General features: G+C 42.3%; 1 protein-coding gene across 1 annotated transcript in view; it reads left to right on the top strand.

The window, feature by feature from the left end:
* Nucleotides 1-25807, top strand: part of LOC126093903 (sorting nexin-29) — a 167053-nt gene that overhangs the window by 66321 nt on the left and 74925 nt on the right. The window contains 3 exon segments of the mRNA XM_049908756.1: nucleotides 4243-4424; nucleotides 4588-4703; nucleotides 19223-19373. Of these exon segments, the coding sequence (XP_049764713.1) occupies nucleotides 4243-4424; nucleotides 4588-4703; nucleotides 19223-19373 (449 nt within the window).

Raw genomic sequence — 25807 nt, forward strand, 5'->3', positions numbered from 1 at the left:
GATATTTTCTTTCTTTCTTCATCTGAGACCACTCTTCCTGTACTCCTTTTATTGATTTTCAATTGTAGTCTGGTTTGTGGGTCTTGCAGTATTCGGGTTTTCTCTGTCTTGTTTTTTAGGTCATCTACTGTAATTTGAAGTTCTTTTATATCTTCCTTAATTTCTGTGATCCATTTAATGTCGCTCTTGCTATTCTACAATTTTTGTATTATTTTTTTACTAATTCTGTTTTCTGGAGTTCTCATCAGATGTCCAAAGAATGAGATGCGTTTCTTCCTGATTGTGCTCATGACTGGTTCTATTTTCTTATATACTGTTTCATTTGATGCTATTCTCCAATGTCCATTTATTTTATACTGTTTATTTATACATGTCCTAATTATTCTTCTTTCTATTTTTAGTATTCTGTCAATTTCTGCTGTATTAGTTGTTTTGAAGATAATTTCAGCTGCATATGTTATTTCTGGTTGTGTAACTGTTTTATAGTGTTTTAATTTTGCATCTATAGATAGGCTTTTTTTGTTGTATGTAGTTTTGGTAATGTAATTTGTGTAGTTCAGTTTTTTTAATTCTATTCTTCCATGATGGCTTCTCATTTAGATTGTATGTTATTTTTTTGCCTAAATATTTAAATTTATCAACAATTTTGATTTCCTGTTCTCCTATTGTAATTTTGTTTGCAAGTGGTGGATCAGTTAGCATAATCTCCGTTTTTTCAATTGATATTCTAAGGCCTACTTTCTCTGCTATTTCTTCTAGTGATTTCACTTGTTGCCTGGCTTCTTGAATGGTGTTGGCTAGGAGAGCAAGATCATCAGTGAATCCCAAGCAGTTTAAGCTAATATCATCTTTTGTACTTCCAATTCTTATCATCTTTGGATTGTCCTTGTACCATTCTCTCATTATGTATTCCAGTGCACAGTTGAACAGTAATGGTGATAGGCAGTCACCTTGTTTTAAGCCTGTTTTTATGAGGAATGGTTCCGAAATTTCTCCTCTAAACTTCACTTTTGATTTGGTGTTGGTTAGAGTGAGTTGTATTACTTTAATTAGTTTTGGATAGAGTCCTAGATTTCTTAAAATTTTTAATACTGAAGGTCTGTGGAGACAGTCATATGTCCTCTTAAAATCTACAAATGTTATTGCCAGAGGTTTGTTCCATTTCTTGTAGTATGCCTTAATCAGTTTTAAACTAATTATCTGCTCTGCACAGCTTCTCCGTGGTCTGAAACCTCCCTGATATTCCCCTAACTCCTGTTTTAATTGCTCCTTGATTCTTTGATATAGGATCTTGGATAGAATTTTGTATGTGCAATGTAGGAGAGAGAATCCTCTGTAGTTGTCTGGGTTGTTCTTATCTCCCTTTTTGTGTAGTGGGTGGATAATAGCTGTGGTCCAATGTTCAGGAAATTGTTCTGTTACCCAAATTTTTGTTAGAGCCATGTGTAAGGAGGTCTTGACTGTGTCACTTGCATATTTCCACATTTCAACAAAAACCTGATCTTCTCCACATGCTTTATAATTTTTTTGTTCTTTAAGAATTTTTTCTACTTCTTGGAAAGTTGGAGGGTCTAGTTTGTTAGGTTTGGTTTTTATTGGGGTATTTATGTTGATTTGTAAGGGTTCTTTGCGTTCCTCGCAATTCAGAAGTTTGTTAAATGCTTTTGCCATGATTTCTGCATTTTCCTTGTTACTGTGTGTCATTCTTCCATCTTCATGTTTCAGTATTAGTGTAGGGGCCTCATATTGTTGTAGTTGTTTCCCTCTGTCCAAGAAATGTCCAATTCTTCATCTTTCAACCATACAGGCTCTACGAAATCGAATAAAGGCAAAGGATCTTCTCCTTCCCCAACTCAGAAATCCTCTTCAGCAGTGTCGCTACATGATACTCGGCTGACCGCCATTTCAGTGGTGTGCACTGTCTACCATTTTTCTGAACTAGAGCCTGCGAGCCAACCCAGGGAGTATGCTGATGTGTCTGTAGATTTCGTGGAACAAGATCGCCCATTATCTGGGCCCTGTAGCAGTGAGTCTTCAAAGGCTGGCATTTGGCAGCCGCCAAGGTGACTGTCCTTCATTTGTTCCCACCTCCCCATTACCTGTTATGACTTTTCTCCAATGGAACTTTCATGGCATTAGATCAAACAAGAGGGAATTATGGCTGCTCTTGGAATCACAGTGTCTGGTTGTTTTCTGCCTCCAAGAATCGAAATTGCATCCTCGCAAGCACGTTGACCTCTTGCATTTCCTTCTGGTCCACTTTGGACCCCCTCCCCAAGGACGGCATTCCATTTCATGGGGAGCCGCACTGCTTATTCAGGATGTGCCCATAGCCAAGCCATCTCATTTAACATCCACCTGCAAGCTCTTGCAGTCCACATTTTCCTTCCTCGTTTCACCTTTTCTCTGTGTAACATTTACATCACTCTGTCATTTGCTGTCACCGGGGCAGACTTCCTCCAGCTTATTGGTCAGCTGCCTCACCCCTTTTTGCTGTTTGGTGACTTTATGCCCACCATCCCTTTTGGGGCTCTTAAAAAATCCTATCAGAGAGGTTCACTCTTGGCTGACCTTCTCAGTCAACTCAATCTCACTTGTCTTAACACTGGAACATTCACATTGCTTTCAGACTCCGTGCACACCTACTCCCATTTGGCCTCTCGTTGTGCACTGCCCATTGTCCGTGTGGTTCATTCTCTCTGACACGTACTAAGAATGACCATTTCCTGTGCACTCAGGAGGACGACGGTTCAATCCCTCGTCCGGCCATCCTGATTTAGGTTTTCCGTGATTTCCCTAAATCGCTCCAGGCAAATGCTGGGATAGTTCCTTTGAAAGGGCATGGCCAACTTCCTTCCCCATCCTTCCCTAATCCGATGAGACCGATGACCTTGCTGCTAGTTGGATATTTCCTTTACAAGTTCTTTTAACAATTTCACTCCATCTTCTGTCATGGGGGACAACCTCTGTCAGCTCTCTGGGACTAAGGTTCATTCTCTGATTTTTGGTATGACTGCAGCAGATGATCTCCAATAACTTGGGCCACTATTTTCTGAGATTTGGAGCACCACCCACTATCATCCCGCCTCCCTCCCTTGGAAATGAGTCAGGGAGGCTAAGTAATACACTTCTCCTCTCAGAGGCTACAAGATGCCTTCACTATGAGGGAGCCTGACTGTGATCTCAACTAATCCTGATTTTCCACCCCAGTGCCAGACATTGTTCACATTCAGATGTTTCATTGTTCACATTCAAATGTTCAGCACTTTTCTCTTGCGGGTAAGCACTCACTCCTTCATACATACAATCTCATTTGGACAGATGACACATTTCCCAGGTGGTGGTGTAAAGCCATTTTCGTACCCATACCGAAGCCCAGTAAGGACAAACACCATACTTCTAGCTACAACCCCATTTCTCTCATCAGTTGTTTTCAAGATGATGGAATGTGTGATTCATGGCTGGCAGGTATGGTGGCTCGAGTCTCGGAATTAACTAACCACTGCGCGATGTGGATTCTGTGTGTGCCGTTCTGCAATTGATCATCTCATCTCTTTGTCAATCAATGTCATGAACGGTTTTCTGCAAAAATAACAGACTGCGGCTGTGTTTTGATTTAGAGAAAGCATATGACACCTGCTGGAGTACTGGTATCCCCCACACTCTGTACATTTGCAGCTTCCGAGGCTGCCTGTCCCATTTCCTTCAGGAATTTTTAAAAGATAGTTTTCAAGGTACATATGGGTTTGGTCTTGTCTGACACCTTTATTCTTTTTACAGTAGTTCTTGTCTTGCGACTCATCAGTATCTCTTTATGACAAAATAATACACAGTTGAACAGCTATTTCTCACTATCAAAAGGGATAATAGTTTGGCTTTCACTGTATCAAACACAAGTAGGAACACATTCACCTACCAGACGTCAAAGGGGAACACAACATTTAGACTGTTTGTGCAATGTTTTATTTATATTAAAATGTGAGCAGTGCTTTTTTATTGTGTTAATGCATATTTACTGTAAATATATGGTGTGTAATATTTTCTGATGAGTGTAACTTTGATCTGAGGTATAATTATACCCTCCTCCATCTTAAAAACCATTATTAATTTCATTTTGAGCATAACATTTGCTGAACACTAATTGCATCTTTGGGGATGGGAAGGACTGAAATACATTAGATCTTTATAATGTAGTTTATGCCCAACAAAAGTTTCATTTTTTGCTTTGCTCCGTAAAAACAGTTACAGATGCTGAAAGTAAAAAGAAAAAAGATCAACGAAGACGAAAAAGGGTTCCAGCACAGATTGTAAACTTTGATGATGATCCATCAGAAAGTGAAACTGCTGGATCTCCAGCAGACTCTGAATGCTCTACTGCACCGAAGGAATCTATTGAATCTGCTGAAACTGAAGAAAGACACCAAGTAAGCATAACACCTTTTACATATGTAGTACTAAACCTAATGAATATTTTTCCTTATGCTGATATCTGAGATGGCTGTTAAACCCAAGTGGTTTTGAGGCTGGTGATAACTTTTTGTGTCTTAGAAAAGCATAATATTGATTGATAAATTTGTCTATTTTCAGAATTTCTCTAGAGTTGAGCAGGCGGCTGAGGAAGTTGGCGTGGATGCTGCTGCAGCCAGCCTGACGGCGTGTAGCAGACCATATGATCTGACACTGCCCTCCTCTGCTGGGAGAAGGTACCACTCATATGGGCAAACTGTCCGCATTGTGTGTGAACAGAGGATTTACTGTAGATAGCTGAGAGATAATCCTGCAGCTGCAATCCCTTTGAAGACAATATATCCCTCTGGAGTTCTCTGAAGCAACACCACTGTCATTGTGGTAATCTATCTCATAGCTACCTGTTCCATGTGCTGTCTCAGCAGCATATTCAGGTACTGAGTTATCCCAAGTAAATCCTGATCTTGCTGATAGATAGCTAATTCCAGTCTTGTGTGATTGGGCAGGGTAGTATGTGAAACACAGTGATCATCCTTGCCATTGCCAATGGAAGCAATATACACAAACACACATCAAAAAAAGTTTTGCACCACCTCGGTTCCCATAACTCCTGAAGGTAGACGTTGACTGTGGATATTATATCACAGACACAGTCCCTTTGAATGTTCAGAGATGTCATTAAACCCACTCAAAGATGTAAACAACCATGCTTGAACAGCACAGGACAGAGCGCGTCCAACAGTCAATCCCACAGTTTGATCGCGTCCACATTGTTACTTTGTGCCAGGAAGGGCTCCCAACAAGGGAACTGTCCAGGCATCTTGGAGTGAACCAAAGTGATGTTGTTCGGACCTGGAGGAGATACAGAGAGACAGAAACTGTCAATGAGATGCCTTGCTCAGGCCGCCCAGGGGCCACTACTGCAGTGGATGACCGCTACCTACGGCTTATGGCTCGGAGGCCTGACAGCAACGCCACCATGTTGATTAATGCTTTTCGTGCAGCCACAGGATGTCTTGTTATGGCTCAAACTGTGCGCAGTAGGCTGCATGATGCGAAACGTCACTCCCGACGTCCATGGCGAGGTCCATCTTTGCAACCATGACACCATGCAGTGCGGTACAGATGGGCCCAGCAATGTGCCAAATGGACCACACAGGATTGGCATCACGTTCTCTTCAACAATCGTCAGAGACATGTTTGGAGGCAACCCAGTTTGTCTGAACGCCTTAGACACACTGTCCAGCGAGTGCAGCAAGGTGGAGGTGGCTTTATATGGGGCTGACATATGCCACTGGTGGTCATGGAAGGCGCTGTAACGGGTAACGGCTGTACGATATGTGAAAGCCATCCTCCGACCAATAGTGCAACCATATCGGAAGCATATTGGCGAGGCATTCGTCTTCATGGACGACAATTCGTGTCCTGTATTGTTTATGTCTTACGATGACTTCCTTCAGGACAATGACATCGCTTGACTAGAGTTGCCAGCATGTTCTCCAGACATGAACCTATCGACAATGTCTGGGATAGATTGAAAAGGGCTATTTATGGACGATGTGACTCACCATCTGCTCTGAGCGATCTACGCTGAATCGCCGTTAAGGAGTGCGACAATGTGGGCCAACAGTGCCTTGATGAACTTGGGGATAGTATGCTACAACGAATCCAGACATGCATCAATGCAAGAGGATGTTCTACTGGATATTAGAGGTACCAGTGTGTACAGCAGTCTGGACCACCACCTCTGAAGGTCTTGCTGTATCGTGGTACAACATGCAATGTAATTTTCATGAGCAGTAAAAAGGACAAAAATGATGATTATGTTGATCTCTATTCGAATTTTCTGTACAGGTTCTGGAACTCTCGGAACCGAGGTGATGCGAAACTTTTTTTGATGTATGTGAATTTCATCACAGAACACACTATAATAAAAGTATTGATGACAGTTATTGAATTTTTCCCTCGGAGCTTGGTAGAGCATAGTTACGAAAAGAAGGTAAAAACCACCTTTGTAAATGTTTCACAACATTTTTGATGACAAATTTGTATTTGGTTTATTAGTCATGCTTCACCCAACAGCAAAATCTGGGAAATCACTATGTAATTAATTTGCACACGTTCCCCCAAAAATGGTAAAAATATCCAAAAGCTTGTTTCTAACCAGATGAGAATTGTTTTACGGCATCAGTAAGTCTCTCTCCTTTTTGCCAGCAACAGTGCTCAAGAGGCTCGTATAGTCCTCAAAGTTCTGCTGAAGTGGTTCTCTTTAACTAAACTTGGTGTTAAAAATGTATATAAAGTCAGATAAACAAAAGTGAAGAAAGGCAGTGATTCACTTGTAGCTGATTAATGTGTAGTCCAAAGGCAAGCAGAACAGTAGGGAGACTTCTCTAGCTTTCAAGCTACTGCTCTGTTTCCAGTTTAAGTACTGTGATCGGCTGCAAGTGGGTGCCTGCCATTATTCACTTTTATGTGAATCCAACCTGGAATTTCCATTATTGTAGTACACTAATAAGTTGGTAGATTTTGTAAGATATCTCATGCTCCTTGTGCACATCTTGGATAATAATCTTGGCAAAAGTCTGCTTTTGCGTATACAGGGTGGTCCATTGATAGTGACCGGGCAAAATGTTCCACGAAATAAGCAGCAAACGAAAATACTACAAGGAACTAAACTCGTCTAGCTTGAAGGGGGAAACCAGATGGCGCTATGGTCGGCCAGCTAGATAACGCTGCCATAGGTCAAACGGATATCAACTGCGTTTTTTAAAAATAGGAACCCCATTTTTTATTACATATTCGTGTAGTACGTAAAGAAATATGAATGTTTTAGTTGGACCACTTTTTTCGCTTTGTGATAGATGGCGCTGTAATAGTCACAAACGTATAAGTAGGTGGTATCACGTAACATTCCGCCAGTGCGGACGGTATTTGCTTTGTGATGAATTATCCGTGTTAAATGGACCATTTACCAATTGCAGAAAAGGTCAATATCGTGTTGATGTGTGGCTATTGTGATCAAAATGCCCAACGGGCGTGTGCTATGTATGCATGCTGCTCGGTATCCTGGACGACATCATCCAAGTGTCCGGACCGTTCGCTGGATAGTTAAGTTATTTAAGGAAAAAGGAAGTGTTCAGCTACATGTGAAACATCAACCATGACCTGCAACAAATGATGATGCCCAAGCAGGTGTTTTAGCTGCTGTCGCGGCTAATCCGCACATCAGTAGCAGACAAGTTGCGCAAGAATTAGGAATCTCAAAAACGTCAGTGTTGAGAATGCTACATCAACATCGATGACACCCGTAGCATATTTCTATGCACCAGGAATTCCATGGCGATGACTTCGAATGTCGCGTACTGTTCTGCCACTGGGCACAAGAGAAATTATGGGACAATGACAGATTTTTTTGCACGTGTTCTATTTAGCGACGAAGCGTGATTCACCAACAGCGGTAACGTAAACTGGCACTATTGGGCAACGGAAAATCCACGATGGCCGCGAGAAGTGGAACATCAGTGACCTTGGTGGGTTAATGTATGGTGTGGCATTATGGAAGGAAGGATAATTGGCCCACATTTTATCGATCGCAATCTAAATGGCGCAATGTGTGCTGATTTCCTACGTAATGCTCTACCGATATTACTACAAGATGTTTCACTGCATGACAGAATGGCGATGTACTTCCAACATGATGGATGTCCGGCACATAGCTCACGTTCGGTTGAAGTGGTATTGAATAACATGTTTCACGATAGGTGGATTGGTCGTCAAAGCACCATACCATGGCCCGCACGTTCACCGGATCTGACGTCCCTGCATTTTTTCTGTGGGGAAAGTTGAAGGATATTCGCTATCGTGATCCACTGACAATGCCTGACAACATGCGTCAACGCATTGTCAATACATGTGCGAACATTACGGAAGGCGAACTACTAGCTGTTGAGAGGAATGTCGTTACAGGTATTGCCAAATGCATTGAGGTTGGCGGACATCATTTTGAGCATTTATTGCATTGATGTGGTATTTACAGGTAATCATGCTGTAACAGCATGTGTTCCCAGAAATGATAAGTTCACAAAGGTACATGATTCACATTGGAACAACTGAAATAAAATGTTCAAACATACCTACGTTCTGTATTTTAATTTTAAAAAACCTACCTGTCACCAACTGTACGCCTAAAATTGTGAGCCATGTGTTTGTGACTATTACAGCGCCATCTGTCACAAAGCGAAAAAAGTGGTCCAACTAAAACATTCATATTTCTTTATGTACTACACGAATATATAATAAAAATGGGACTTCCTATTTAAAAACCTGCAGTTGATATCAGTTTGACCTACGGCAGCACCATCTAGCGGGCCAACTAAAGCGTCATCTGGTTTCCCCCTTCAAGCTAGACAAGTTTTTTCTTTGTAGTTTCTCGTTTGACGCTTATGTTATGAGATATTTGGCCCGGTCACGATCAATGGACCACCCTGTACATGTGACAAGCTTAATTTGCCCTTGTTTAGAAATATGTGACAAGCTTTCTGATTGCATTTTATTAAGTATTTTATATCATTGTTTCTAGTTTTCAGTTCTCTTTTGTATTTACTTAATGCCTTCTTGCCAATAACTTCATTATGTGTTTTTATCAAAAGTTTTTTAATATTATTCCTTTGGAGTTTAACACTTTTGCTATTGAGAACTGTTAGTGGGTATTTACTCTCTTTCTTGTAATATAATTATACTTTCTTGTAGCAATAAATAAACTTTATACCTCATGTTCCTTGTTTTCATAGTGTTGTCTTGTATTTTCCATATCATTGTCAAAACTTTAAATCTTTAAGCTGCAATATAATGGTGACTATCAGTGTCAAGGTGCCTCTGAAATAGAAGTATTAATTGCTGTATTACATAAACAGTCAGTGAACCAAGGGCCCATGATCATGAGATAGTTAATTTAGGATTTTCTTCCTTCTTATTGGTAATGTGTTTTAGCAGTGTGAAAACAAGATTCCCTAGACATATACAATTGATTTTTGTCCTGAAGTTCATAACCAAATGAAGAGTGGGAAATGGACAACGGGGTATCAAATTGATCAGTGTGAAGATTAGTTTAGGGGAGACAGACAGACAGACAGACAGAGAGAGAGAGAGAGAGAGAGAGAGAGAGAGAGAGAGAGAGATTTAGAAAATCGGGCAACTGTCTTGTGAAACTATTGGTCTAAAAGTTAGAAATAAAATAGACTAGATGAACATTTTACAAGCGTTTGGTTGATGCTCAATGTCATGTACAGCAAATGAGGTGCTGACTGAAAATTCTAACTTAAACATTGCACCTTTAAATCCTTAATCAGCTCTTCATTTGCTGTACACAATTTCAAGCATCATTCAGAAGCTTGTCAGATGTTTCTCTAATCTGTTTCATTTTGTACTTTCAGATACTTTATTTTAAAAAATTTGATTTTTTTCTAAAAAATTGTTTTGTTTCCTTTTAATGAAGTGTTTATTAGTAAAGCTCTCAATCTTAAAACGTGGCTTCCCCCCCCTCCCCCCCCCCCCCCCCCCTCTCTCTCTCTCTCTCTCTCTCTCTCTCTCTCTCTCTCTCTCTCTCTCTCTCTCTCTCTCTCTCACACACACACACACACACACACACACACACACACACACACACACAAGCTCAGCTTGTGCCCACGTGAACACTGTGTGTAGCTGCCAAGGGTGGACTGCGAGCAACTGCACATCTTGGGAAAATTAGTCTGAGTGTTGGGGGCAAGGAGGAAGCTGGGAGGGAAGGGGAAAGGATAGCAGGGTAGGGGTGAGGAATGCTCAAGTGCTACTTGAGGGAGCATACAGGGATGTGGTGAGAACAAGATAGAGTGGCTTATTGGGGGTGAAGTGTGTGCGGGAGTGGGGCAGGGGGAGTGGAAAAGGAGAGAAGTAAAAATATTGTTGGTGTTTGGTGGAGTAAAATGCCGTGTAGTACTGGGGTGGGAGCAGGGAAGAAGATAGTGGGAGAAAGACAGTGACTAATGAAGGTTGAGGCTTGGGGGCGGACACATTGCAATTGAGAAAAGCTGATGTTGGTAGGAAGGATCCAGAATCACTGCTTCACAGCTTATGCCATCTAGACCCTTCGTACAAACACCAGCTTTTCTTAACTGTGCAGATGAGACCTCTCCCTGCAACCTTCATTAGTCACTGTCCTCCACCCCTGTATCCCCTTCCTTGCCCCCACCCCACCCCACCCCACCCCACCCCACCCCACCCCACCCCACCCCAGCACTGCACAGCCTTCTATTCCATCCATGCACCCATCGTCTTTTTACTTTTTTCCACTCCCCCCCCCCTCCCCAATGCATCTGCCCCACTTCATAACTGCACTTTCAGCCTTTGCATATGGATCTTTCTATGAGTGAGCAGTTGCATATGAGTGCTAGGTATGGAGCTATTGATCAGCGTACTCTAAAAGGAACTTCACTGGTATACAATCTTGACTGGAGGCCTTGTCATTATTGATTTAAGATGCTGTGGTATACTGAGAGTATCTACTTCTAACAATGAAGGGAAAGATAGATTGCTACTTACTGTAAAGAAGACACACAAGGTTGAAGACAGGCACAATTAAGACATTCACATGTAGCTTTAGGCCACAGCCTTAAATCAGTAAAGAGAGACACATGCACACGAAGGCTGTGGCCCAAAGCAACATGTGAATAGCTTTTAATAGTGTCTGTCTGCAACTTGACATCTCTTCTTTACGGTAAGTAGCAATCTATCTCTTCCTACGTTGTTGATATTTCTACATGGAGTTTCCATTGTTTGATTGTATCTACTTCTATGTTACTCATGTTGGCAGTTGTTCATGATTTGAATTGTGGAATATTTACTTCTGTCTTCTTTTGTGAACAAATTTTGGAAAAGATGTTAGTAGCTCTGCTGTGGTGTTACTGTCATTACTAGCATCACTGTTTTTGCGCACTGAAGATATTGATTGTATCTTGCCACTGGTGTAATACACATATGACCAGAAGCTCTTTGGTTTCTCTGCCAAATTTCGATAAAATTTTGAAACATTATAAGCATCTCGCATTGGAGTTCATGCTAAATCCTGAGCTTCTGTAAAGCATTGCCAATCTTGGGGATTTTGTGTTCTTATAATTTGGCCCACTTTTTTCCATTGATTGTGCAGCAATGTTCTGACCTCTTTTGTGTGTCTTGGGGGATCAGTACCATCTTGATATGTATCTCTCAATTGCCATTGATACTCTTTCTTTTAATTCACATGAAATCTGGTCTATGCTTACATAATCAGATTGGAAGGAATGGAGACCATCTCATAGGAAGGTGTGAGACAAATTTTTACTTTTACATTGTGTGAATCTACAGAGGATATTAAATGTATCTGTGGTATTAAGCTGTGTGGCATGATCTTTGGCCCCAAAACATGATGTATTTGATGCATTGAGCAATGCAAATCCCATTGTGCTTCATACTTTCAAAGTATTCAAAGACAATTAATTACAGGAAAGAAATACAAACATGTCATTTTCAGATGCCTCTCATTGTAACCCCCACCTGTAGCAGTAGTAGAGAGTACCTTACACCCACAGTATTTTTATGCAAATAATGAGTCATTATATACCAAATTTAGAGTAGCTTCAGATATTCCTGTGTTGTGCTTTTGTCATGCCTTTTTCATACCAAATACTCAGCCATATGGATGCTTGGTATGTCTTGCTGCCACAGCAAATCCTTCCAGACAGCTAGTGATATGTGTGCGGAAGAAATTCTTTCATATGTAACAGAAAGATTCTGATATGTCACTGTCTTTGCACTACCCCTCTCGTCTCTAGGGGTGAAATATCACCAGGACTTGTCAGCAGTAAGTCTAGCCACCCCAGAAAATCTGGATTTGATATTAACATAGTTTGTTGTTGAATATTTTTACACACAGAGTCGTCTTACCCATCACCTGGGTGGGTGGTAGTGGGTCTCTGCCTCCACAGAAACCTTCATGGGCGTGAGCACAGCAGCTCAGTTTCGTCATAATCAGATGACTGGTATAGAAGATAGAAAAGTAAATATTCATTTTTTATATATTACACGTTAAATTGTTTATGCAATTGTTCATAGAACATGAGTCTTCCTGTCAGGCATTTTCTTGTACAGGGTGGAGCACGATAAACTGCTGATTCGGGAATGAAATTAAAAAATAGTAAACACTTAGAAACTTCTTTTTTATTTTTCTCATATTGGACAATAATGGAAGTTTCTAATTACATGGTTTAAACAGTATATCTGGCAAATGTTTATCTTCATGATCCACACACTGCCGCAGTCGTTTTCTGAAATTCCCATGCACTGTTTCAAGCTGTCTTCAGGTATTCTTGCAATTTCAGCCTCAGTTTTTGTTCTGTAGGTCTTCCAGGGTGTTGGGACAGTTGTAATACACCTTTGACTTCAGGTAACTCCAAAGAAAAAAATTGCATGGGTCTAAGTCCGGTGATCATGCGGGCCAGTTGAGATCCCCCATCCAAGAGATAAGCCTTCCAGGAAGTGTATGCCTCAAAAAAATTCATGGCAATGCCCATTGTGTGTGTGCAGTGGCCCTGTCTTGTTGAAACCAGGTATCCTGTACTTACATTGCCTCTAAAGCTCTGTCCCCTTGTCCGGGTGTGTAACAAACCATCAAACTCTCACCTCATGGGGCGAAGTCACCAGCTACACAAATGGCAGGCTGGAAAGGACAGAAGGAATACTCGTGTGAAGACTTCCTACGTCCTTTCAGCTAACCAACACCTTGAGTCTGCCTCTGCTTACTGGAAAGGCTCAAAGAAGTCCATCAAAGGCAAATGGTCTTCTCCTTCGCTGACTGTAAGATCCTCTTCGAAGGTGTCGCCACTTGGTGCCTTCGCCCGGCCAGCCTCTGTGTTGTCTGTGCACACCACCAACTGTTTTCCTGTGTTGTACGCCATAGGCCAACAGCACAAGAAAGCTGATGCTTCTGTAGACCTCATGGAGCAGGAGCCTCCTGCTTCTGAGCCCCGTAGCGGCTAGTCTTCGCAGGCTGGCACTCAGCAGCAGCCGAGGTGACATCCCTTCATTGTTCCCTCATCATGACTCTCCTCCAATGTAACGTTCGCAGCCTTTGATCCAACAAAGAGGATTTATGGCAGCTTTTAGAATCGCAGTGTCCACTTGTATTCTGCCTTCAGAAAACAAAATTTTCCTCATGACTGCTTTGAGCTTTCGCATTTCTTCCCGATCCATTCTGGCCTTCACCCCAAGGCTGGCGTTCCAACTCATGGGGGAGTCATGCTGCTCATAAGGGATAACGTTCATAGTCAACCCATCTCCCCGACTACCCGCCATCAAGCTGTTGCAGTTCTCCTTTTCCTTCCTCACTTGACCTTTTCCCTTTGTTGCATTTGTATCCCTCCATCATTCAATGTCACCAGGGCAGACTTCCTCCAGCTTATTGGGTAGCTACCTCACCCATTCCTGCTGCTCGGTGACTGACTTTAATGTGCACCATCCTGTTTGGGGTTCTCCCAGAACCTGTCAGAGGTGCCCTCTTGGTTGATCTTCGTAATCAACTTAAACTCTTCTGCCTTAATGCAGGAGCACCCACATTCCTTTCTGAATCCTCACATAGCTATTCCCATTTGGACCTATCCTTCTGCAATGCCCAGCTTGCCCATCGTCTTGAGTGGTTTATTCTTTCTGACACCTACTCAAGCGACCATTTTCCATGTGCTACCCATTTACCAACTCCTATCCCACCTACGTTCATGCCCAAATGGCAGCTTACTAAGGCAGACTGGTGGTTTTACTGCTCTGTGGCAACCTTCAGTGAACAAGATTTCACCAGTTGTGATCACTAGCTGGAATATCTTATGAAAGTTATTCTTACCACTGCAGAACGCTCCATTTCTCGCACTTCATCTTTATCACACTGTGTTCTGGCCCTTGTTGGACTGAGGTGTGCCGCAACACAATTTGCACGAGGAGACATGCTCTCCGTATTTTTAACAGTCATCTTAAGATGTCAAACTGCATTCATTATAAACAGATGCATTCACTGTGTCGTCGTGTTCTTTGGGATAGCATAAAAGCTAGCTGGATTTCATTCCCTAGTTCTTTTAACAGTTCCACTCCCTCCTCTGACCTGTGAGCCAGCCTCCGAAGGCTCTCTGGGACTTAGCTCTACTCCCCAATTTCTGGCCTATTGCTATTCTCCAACACGTTAGGCCACCGTTTTGCAGAAATTTTGAGCTCTTACCACCATCACCCAGCCTTCCTCCACTGGAAACGTGTGGAGGAGGCTGGAGCAATACCCTTCTCTTCTCAGAAATGTGTGTGTATACAATGCTGTCTTTACTGTGAAGGAGCTAGATCATGCTCTCACTTCCTCTCAATCCTCTGCTCCAGGGCCAGATGCTATTCACAATTGGATGTTGCAGCACCTTTCTCTTGCAGGCAAGCACTTTCTGCTTAGTATGTACATCATCATATTGGCAGAGGGCATGTTTCCCAGATGCTGGTGTGAAGCCACTGTCATACCCATACCCATACCTAAGCCTAGTAAGGACAAACATATCCCTTTTAGGTACTGCCCCATCTCTCTCACCATCTGTGTTTGCAGAGTGGTGGAAAGTATGATTCATGCCTGGCTGGTATGGTGGCTTGAGTCTCACAATTTACCAACCACTGCACAGAGTTGATTTCGGCCACGCTGCTCTGCAGTTGACCGTCTAATCACTTTATCCACCCAAGTCATGAATGTTTCCTGTGAAAATACCTGACCGTGGCTGCGTTTTCGATTTGGAGAAAGCCTACGACACCTGTTGCAGGTCTGGTATCCCTTGTACTCTCTACACTTGGGGCTTCCATGGCCACCTGCCCCATTTCCTTGAGGACTTTTTAAAAGATCAAATTTTCAAGGTCTGTGTGGGTTTTGCCTTGTCGGACACCTATATCCAGGAAGGTGGTTTTTGCTATCGCCATTATCCCTATAATGGCCTGTCTCCTGCCGGGCACCTCTGGCTCCCTTTTTGTTGGTCACTTTGCCATCTATTGCAGCTGTCCACGGACCTGTCTCATTGAGCGGAGTCTTCAGCAATGTCTCGATTGTCTTTACTCTCATGGAGCATTGACAATGGCTTTCGTTTTTCCACTGACAAAACCGTTTGTATGAATTTCTGGTGGCGCAATTGGTTTCTCGCACCATCTTTAGATCTTGGGCCTGTTGCGCTTCTGTTCATTGAAACTACAAAATTCCTGGGGCTCAAGCTCAATACAGAACTCTCTAGGTCCTACCACATGTCTTACCTGGCACCCTGCTGTATGCAGTCCCTCAAGTCCTTCATGTCCTCTGTTACTTCCGGGGGTGCAGATAAAACCACCTCAGTTTGTACCAGTGCCTTATCCACTCGAAACTAGACTATGGGTGCTTTGTTTATGCATCTGCATTGCTGTCCCTCTTATGCTGTCTCAATACTATCGACCATTGTGTCATCCATTTGGCCACTGGTACCTTTTACACTAGCCCAGTTGAGAGTCTGCATGCAGAAGCTGTTGAACTACTGCTGTCCTACTGCCATGACTTTCTGCTCAGCAGGAGTGCGTGCTGTTTGTCCACCATGCATGGCCACCCATCTGATGCCTCCTCCTTCGATGACTCCTTTGATTGCCAGTATGGGGCACGTCACTCTTCTCTGTTAGCTCCTGGAGTTTGCTTTCGGCTCTTGCTCCAGCAGCGTAACTTCATGCTACCTGCAACTTTCCCAGTGGGTGTGAACCCTTCACCACCTTGGTTTCATGCGGCAGCCCAAGTTCACCTTGGCCCTCATTCGCTTCCTAGGAACACTACTCCAGCCTCGCTCTATCGCCTTCAGTTTGACAACCTTCACATGGAACTACACGATAATACCTTAGTGTACACTGAAGGCTCTCAGACTGACCTTGGAGTCAAGTGTGCCTTTGTTATTGGCGCCAACGTTTTTCGGTATCTGCTTCCAGCACACTGCTCAGTATTTACAGCAGAGCTCTTTGCCCTGTATCAGGCCGCAGAGACATCCGATTACGCAGGCTTTTCAATTGTGCCATCTGCTCCGACTCGGTGACCTTCAAAGCCTCTGTGCGCTTTACATCGCCTATCCCTTAGTGCAACGGCTCCAGGAAAACGTCACTTCCTCACTCTTGATGGAGCCACTGTGATGTTTATGTGGGTTCCTGGTTATGTTGGCCTGAAGGAAACGAGGCCGCTGACACTGCTGCCAAGGCTACAGTCCTTGTACCTCAGCCCACTAGTTCTTATGTCCCCTCCAATGATCTCTGTGTTGCTGTCTGTCAAGAGATCATGTCACTTTGGCATTGCCACTGGTTCTCCCTTCATGGGAATGAGCCCCAGGTTATTAAGCCTCTCTCAGTGGCTTGGGCGACCTCCTCTCAGCCCTCCTGCCACGAGGAGGCCATTATAAGTACACTCCTGCTCATAAATTAAGGATAATGCTGAAACACGGTGAAACAACGCTCTGGTGGGCAGTCTGCGGGTTTAAATCACCTTGGGGTTTGACCATGCGGTGCATTTGACCTGTGGTCATCGCAAGGTCAGCAGTCCACATATGCAGAGGTGTGTTGGTGCATGTAAGAGTACGGTGCAGCGAATAAGTGTGCAGATGTTTTCAGATGTGCTAATGGTGACTGTGTTGAAAATGGCTCAAAGAACACATATTGATGATGTTACGAGGGGTAGAATACTAGGGCGACTGGAGGCTGGTCAGACACGCAGGCCATAGCACAGGCCCTCTGTGTGTTACAAAGTGTGATCTCAAGATTGTGGCAATGATTCCAGCAGACAGGAAAAATGTGTCCAGGCACTACAGAATGGGACGTCCACAGTGTACACCACCACAAGACCACCTATATCTCACCATCAGTGCCTGCAGACGGCCACGGAGTACTGCAGGTAGCCTTGCCCGAGACGTTATCGCAACCACTGGAACAGTTGTCTCCAGACACACAGTCTACAGACGACTGAACAGACATGGTTTATTCGTTCAGAGACCTGCAAGGTGCATTCCATTGACCCCAGGTCACAGGAGAGCCCATAAAGCCCGGTGTCAAGAACACCGTGCATGATCATTGGAAGAGTGGTCCCAGGTTATGCTCACAGACGAGTCCAGGTATAGTGTGAACAGTGATTCTTGCCAGGTTTTCATCTGGTGTGAACTAGGATGAACTAGGAACCAGATACCAACCCCTTAATGTCCTTGAAAGGGACCTGTGTGGAGGTCGTGGTTTTGATGGTGTGGGGTGGGATTATGATTGGTGCATGTACACCCCTGCATGTCTTTGACAGAGGAACTGTAACAGGTCAGTTGTATTGGGACGTCATTTTGCACCAGCATGTCTGCCTTTTCATGGGTGTAGTGGGTCCCACCTTCCTCCTGATGGATGATAACGCACGGCCCCACCGAGTTGCCATCGTGGAGGAGTACCTTGAAACAGAAGATATCAGGCGAATGGAGTAGCCTGCCTGTTCTCCAGACCTAAACCCCATCCAGCATGTCAGGGATGCTCTCGGTCGACGTATCGCTGCACGTCTTCAAACCCCTATGACACTTCAGGCACTGGTGCAAGAATAGAAGGCTATACCCCAGCAGCTGCTCGACCACCTGATCCAGAGTATGCCAACCCGTTGTGCGTCCTGTGTACGTGTGCATGGTGATCATATCCCATATTGATGTTGGGGTATATGCACAGGAAACAATGGCGTTTTGTAGCGCATGTGTTTCGGGACAGTTTTCTCAACTATCACCAATACCGTGGACTTACAGATCTGTGTTGTATGTGCTTCCTATGTGCCTATGCTATTAGTGCCAGTTTTGTGTAGTGCCACGTTGTGTGGCACCACATTCTGCAATTGTCCTTAATTTATGAGCTTGAGTGTAAGTTGCATATTGGGCACTGCCTTTTTAGCCATCACAGTTTGTGAAGTGACACTCCCCCACCACTCTGTGCACATTGTGTCCAACTTTTAACTGTCCACCAAGCGCGGGCTGTCGACCGCGTTTTACTTTTTATGTGTCATAGCAATATGACAAAGACCACTTAATTTTTAGTTCTTGACCTCCATTTCTCTATGGTGTATTTTATAGACTATTCTCTTTGTCCCTGTTTTTAGCTTTTCTTTGGGATGACAAATAGTTGTTTTTAACTCCTCTCTTTGTCTTCGTGTTTCACAGTTTTGACATGGGTGCGTATGACCCTATTTGTTTTTGCACCCTAAAACAAAACAAACAAATGTTGTTGGAGATCCCAAAGTTCAGTGAAAAGCACCAAGAATGACAGGGTGAATGATTGTTTCTGCTTTGTTTGTGACACTTGTTGGACTTTTCAGCTCTTATTATGTAAATGAATGAGGCTGTAACAATTATTTTTTTTTATGTACTTAATGTATGAATAAGGTATAATTTAGTAACATAATTGATCCTCAGATATTGCCCAGTGGAGTATGGCAGATATTTAAAGTCCTGTTCCCATAGTAGTTTTGAGTGATATACAAACTGTGGAGGCTTTTTCTGTAAATTTTAGCATTTAACTAGTGAAAAAGTCAAATAAGGATGGAACAGTTTTTGTATTTAAGGACCACAAATTAATATAATTTGTGTATTTTGTAGTAATTTAATCTCTCCAACCACACAATCTCATCTCAGTAATATTAACACTATTTAAATGTTATGTGTAACCATAGGAGTGGTAGCCCACCCAGGAGACATGCCCCTCAGACTTTGACTCCTGTGAACAATGTGAATGTCGGAGAACTCATCCCAGTGTCCCAAGGTGTTGCTAGTGAAGAACCACATTCTGAGGATGACTCTCTGTCTGTGCCCAGTTATTCTGAGGTTAGTATGTGTGTTTTTAACATGATTTTGTATTACTGCTGGCTGAACAGAAGCTCTATACAAGTTAAATTTTGCAGAATGTTATGGTCCGAATAAGAGGCCCTTGCTGATTTTAAGGGACAGTAGCTTTTTCTCAGGCTGCTGGAGTTGTAATATTCGATAGTGTTTGAGGTTTGCCTAGTGTATTTCATACTCTGTATCCTGTTCTAGTGACGAATGTAAGAAACTGTGTTGATGAAAGTGAAGAGTGTGGCTCCCATCTACTGCATAGAGTGAATGGTTTTCTCTAACATAAATGGCACCGTCTGTGACATATATCACACAAGTGATAAATATTTGGTGAAGGGGTTACAGGGGAGGTGGTAAGGATGTGTCACATAGTTTGAGAGTTGGTAAGTAGATGAGACATCAGGGTACACCAGCAGCGTCAAAAATTCAATGGAATAAATAGTAGCATACATTATTAAACAGTATCATACAGGAGAGAGAATCTTGCTCTTTTTTGATAATGAGTGTAATGTTTCCATGGACTGGTTGAATCACAAAGAAACAAGTCTGGCTTGAATATTGTAAAGTGACTAGATTGATTTCTGGTAAGAAGTCAAAATTTTTCAATCTGCCTTTATGCTAACCTACACTTCGGTGATGTGAAGACATGCCAAGAACACACACGGATCTGATTTCATTATAAACTGTAGATCTCCTTCCCCAAGCAGGATTACTGGGGTAGGTTAATAACACACAAGTTGCCAACGTGGTGTCAAATTGAAAGGGGGGAGGGGGGGGGGGGCTTTCAAATAGGTGGCAGAACATCCTTCTTCAGGGATTTGCAATCAGTCATGCCGTATGAATTTACTTGTGCGTGTGCGCGCCATTCTTGTTTGCAAAATTAAAAAAAATTCATGCATACTAAGATATTTCTTCTGCTACTATCTCAATTGTTTTTGTACCCTAAATCATTTGCTTTGTTATTGGATTACTATAACATGATGTTGTTGTCATTTGAAACGGAGAAGACAACAAGGTTAATTGTAGTGCTTTTCGCTGTTCAGGAACATGATACTGCAGAAAAACTCATGTTAAAGACCTTTTGACCATTCCAGTCCATTTCGAAATGTATCATGTGGAACATAATAAACTACAGGAGAAACGTGATGATTGTGACAAACGTCTTCTACAGATAGGAAGGATGAGCAGAGTGACTAAAGTGTTTCATCTTTTTCCTTGTTGATTGATTTGTTGTAAGAACAAAAGAGTAGAGCATGGATCTAATGTTATGTGGAAAGTCTTTCAGTTTTATAAGACGTCTGTCTCAGGTTTATTGGCTGACACTTGTTGGATGATTTTTTTGGATGTTTCACCAGCACAAGTGGCTGGTGTTGTCAAAGCTTCACCCTCCATCACTTGTAGTGGACTGGAGTCAAGCTGACGGCCACTGATTATACATACCAGTCGCGCCAAGACCTTTTCCATGGTCAATTCTGGTGCAGTTGCACTCTTGGTACATGCAACCATCATTTGCTGGAGTATGGGAACTCAGAACCCATTCAATTTGAGGCTTTCTTGTTTCTTGTTGAAACTATTCTCATGTTTGTATGTTTCTATAGCTTCTTTGAACAAGCGGGTGTGATAGCTCTTCTCTCCAGCCAGAACTTCCATGTCAGCCAAGTGAAAGGGTCCTGGATTTGCGTGCTGTAGTGAGCGACCATTGAAGGTAGCAAGAGGAGAACCGCACCAAAAATTACCACAGAAAAGCCTTTGGACGTCGACGTGCCAGGTACACATAGTGTGCGGCTGCAACCCCTTCTCCGGTGCACCACCAGCAATGAAGCTCTGACAATGCCAGCCACTCATGCTGCAAAACACTAGAAAAATCATCAAACAAATGTCAGCTGAAGAACCAGAGGCAGAAGTCAACAGACAGCTTGTCAAAGATTTAATTATTATACATGGACATTACACTACTAAATGGAAACCTGATACATTCTGAACACTGGCATTATCATCTGTCGAAACTCTGTGTTAGTTTGCATTCTCTCCCATAGTACCACACAGACCATTTTAATTGCATGAATTTCTTAAGCATGGATTTTATCTTTGTTGGTTTGAGGAACAGCTTACAGTTAATTTTGTAATATGCATTTAATGAGGCAATGGACTGAAACAACTGGACTGTTAGCTCACCATGTTAGTTAGCTAAAATCAAAGCTCGAAGTTAGCTTCTGAATATGAGGACACTTCCACCCAGTTACATTACATCCAGAGGTCATTGTTCACTCTTGGGCATCTGAAAACTAAATTTTGATGACCTGTCTATTAAATAGCTTTACTAGTGAAGTGTTAGGGGAATGTACGGTCTAATGATTTTTAATTTAAAGCACACTGTTAGTGTTCATGTAGATCTCAAAATGTGTAACATTCTGTGACCTTTGTATCTTTTCTCTGTGACTGGGACAACCAGAGATTTAATTTACTAAACGAAACATACAGTGTTGCAAGAAAAACTTTTTAATGTCAAATGGATGTATATCAATTTTATGATTTTTCATCCATTGCAGACTGGTGTATGCAAAACTGTACTATTGTACACAGTTTGCCCATTATGTGTTTAGCAAGAGTAATAGAAGGCAGATTTCAGACTACCTAACAGATCAAAAAGAAAATTTCTGTTCCGACACTTACAATGTTGAGTGTTCATGGAAAAAGTTCAAGGCAATCGTAAAATGCGTTTTAGACAGGTACGTGCCGAGTAAAACTGTGAGGGATGGGGAAAACCCACCGTGGTCCAACAACAAAGTTAGGAAACTACTGCGAAAGCAAAGAGACTTAACTGCAAGTTTAAACATAGCCAAAGCCTCTCGGACAAACAGAAGCTAAACAATGTCAATGTTAGCATAAGGAGGGCTATGCGTGAAGCGTTCAGTGAATTCGAAAGTAAAATTTTATGTACCGCCTTGACAGAAAATCCTAGGAAGTTCTGATTTTACGTTAAATCAGCAAGTGGCTCGAAACAGCATATCCAGACACTCTGGGATGATGATGGCATTGAAACAGAGGATGACACGCATAAAGCTGAAATACTAAACACCTTTTTCCAAAGCTGTTTCACAGAGGAAGACCGCACTGCAGTTCCTTCTCTAAATCCTCGCACAAACGAAAAAAATGGCTGACATCGAAATAAGTGTCAAAGGAATAGAAAAGCAACTGAAATCACTCAACAGAGGAAAGTACACTGGACCTGATGGGATACCAATTCGATTCTACACAAAGTACGCGAAAGAACTTGCCCCCCTTCTGACAGCCGTGTACTGAAAGTCTCTAGAGGAACGGGAGGTTCCAAATGATTGGAAAAGAGCACAGGTAGTCCCAGTTTTCGAGAAAGGTCATCGAGCAGATGCGCAAAACTATAGACCTATATCTCTGACATCGATCTGTTCTAGAATTTTAAAACATGTTTTTTGCTCGCATATCATGTCATTTCTGGAAATCCAGAATCTACTCTGTAGGAATCAACATGGATTCCGGAAACAGCGATCGTGTGAGACCCAACTCACTTTATTTGTTCATATGAGATACAGGCTCCCAGGTAGATGCCATTGTCCTTGACTTCCAGAAGGCGTTCAATACAGTTCTGCACTGTTGCCTGATAAACAAAGTAAGATCCTACTGAATATCAGACCATCTATGTGGCTGGATTGAAGAGTTTTTAGCAAACAGAACACAGCATGTTGTTCTCAATGGATAGACGTCTACAGACGTTAGAGAGTAACCTCTGACGTGCCACAGGGGAGTGTTATGGGACCATTGCTTTTCACAATATATATAAATGACCTAGTAGATAGTGTCGGAAGTTCCATGTGGCTTTTCCCGGATGATGCTGTAGTATACAGAGAAGTTGCAGCATTAGAAAAATGCAGCGAAATGCAGGAAGATCTGCAGCAGATAGGCACTTGGCACAGGGAGTGGCAACTGACCCTTAACATAGACAAATGTAATGTATTGCGAATACATAGAAAGAAGGATCCTTTATTGTATGATTATATGATAGCGGAACAAGCACTGGTAGCAGTTACTTCTGTAAAATATCTGGGAGTATGCATGCGGAACAATTTGAAGTGGAATGATCATATAAAATTAATTGTTGGTAATGCGGGTGCCAGGTTGAGATTCATTGGGAGAGTCCTTAGAAAATGTAGTCCATCAACAAAGGAGGTGGCTTACAAAACACTCGTTTGACCTACACTTGAGTATTGCTCATTAGTGTAGGATCCGTACCAGGTCGGGTTGACAGAGGAGATAGAGAAGATCCAAAGAAGAGTGGCGCGTTTTGTCACAGGGTTATTTGGTAAACGTGATAGCATTACGGAGATGTTTAGCAAACTCAAGTGGCAGACTCTGCAAGAGAGGCGCTCTGCATTGCGGTGTAGCTTGCTGTCCAGGTTTCGAGAGGGTGTGTTTCCGGATGAGGTATTGAATATATTGCTTCCCCCTACTTATACCTCCTGAGGAGATCATAAATGTAAAATTAGAGAGATTTGAGCGTGCATGGAAGCTTTCCGGCAGTCATTCTTCCTGCGAACCATATGCGACTGGAACAGGAAAGGGAGGTAATGACAGTGACACGTAAAGTGCCCTCTGCCACACACCGTTTAATGGCTTGCAGAGTATAAATGTAGATGTAGATATACTAAATTAATCAGTATTACTGAATTAAAAAGTTATTTAATTATATGTTTGTAGAAAAAACAGGATACAAACACTTCCCTAATTTAGTGCTATTGTAATGCACTTTTTAAAATTTGTAACAACATGACTAATGAGGTCATTAAGTGCGCATGCTGGTTTATATAGAGTCATATTTTGTGGCAGCTCTTGCTTTATGCTTCCCAATAAATGGATGGAGTGTGCACTGATTGGAAAATTCCGGGCATATTAAAACTGTGTGCCGGACCGGCACATTTTTAATCTGCTGGACTGATGCCACTCCAGCAAATGGTTGTCGGTGTCCTTTTTCCTTTGAGCTGGTTGACTGCAGCAAGTGGGCCCAGCCTGTATGACTGTATTACTTGTATAAGCAGCCTGCAACAGCCTATCTGCAGCATCAATGCCTTTCACATTGACAGTTTGCAGGATTCATGGTGACGATGACATTGTGTTGAATTGTGACTGCTGCTGCTGCTGCTGCTGCTGCTGCTGCTGCTGCTGACAGTCAAAACATGTCAAGCCTCCTGGGTCCATAGATTGCAGAAGCAAGTGGGAAGGTCACTGCAATACAGTATTGAGCTAACAGTAGCTGAGCATAATTCATTCCAGAATGTTACTCGTAGTGCAAAACAGTCGTTAAGTGAAACACTTTATCCCGTATAAATTGCTGTAAAAATATGATAATACATTCCATGCAGAAATAGTACTAAAAGTTTTATCTTATCCAAGCCATTTATTCAAAGAAAATTATAAATACAGTATTACGTACTTTATTATTTACAATATGTAACTAATTCCTTTTTATTATGATGCTATCTATACACATTTGTTTCTGCCGAAGCTTCAACATTTGGCAAAAATGCGCCACACCATTATCGTCAAATAAATTTGTAGCATGTGTAGCCACTGCTTTAGCGGGGTGATGATTTTCAATGTATGATGCAACCTATTCTATGGTTTCAGCATTCCTCTTATTGCTCCAGAAGATTGCTGCTTTGCTGTTAATGGAATGTAGTCTACTCCTGGAGCATTGTTTCAACTTAGATCTCTTTCAGTGTTGTCAAACTCTACACACATTATCATATCTCCCATTTCATCTTCATCTACGTCTTCCATTTCAATAATATTGCCCTCAAGTACATCACCCTTGTATAGGCCCTCTATATACTCCTTCCACCTTTCTGCTTTCCCTCTTTTGCTTAGAACTGGGTTTCCACCTGAGCTCTTGATATTCATACAAGTGGTTCTCTTTTCTCCAAAGGTCTCTTTAATTTTCCTGTAGGCAGTATCTATCTTACCCCTAGTGAGATAAGGCTCTACATCCTTACATTTGTCCTCTAGCCATCCCTGCTTAGCCATTTTGCACTGTCGATCTCATTTTTGAGACATTTGTATTCCTTTTTGCTTGATTCATTTACTGCATTTTTATATTTTCTCCTTTCATCAATTAAATTCAATCTCTCTTCTGTTATCCAAGGATATCTACTAGCCCTCGTCTCTTTACCTACTTGATTCTCTGCTGCCGTCACTCCTTCATCCTTCAGAGCTACCCATTCTTCTTCTACTGTATTTCTTTCCCCCATTCCTGTCAATTGTTCCCTTATGCTCTCCCTGAAACTCTGTACAACCTCTGGTTTAGTCAGTTTATCCAGGTTCCATCTCCTTAAATTTCCACCTTTTTGCAGTTTCTTCAGTTTTAATCTACGGTTCATAACCAATAAATTGTGGTC

Source organism: Schistocerca cancellata, chromosome 1, assembly GCF_023864275.1.
Source record: "Schistocerca cancellata isolate TAMUIC-IGC-003103 chromosome 1, iqSchCanc2.1, whole genome shotgun sequence".
NCBI classification, from domain to species: domain Eukaryota; kingdom Metazoa; phylum Arthropoda; class Insecta; order Orthoptera; family Acrididae; genus Schistocerca; species Schistocerca cancellata.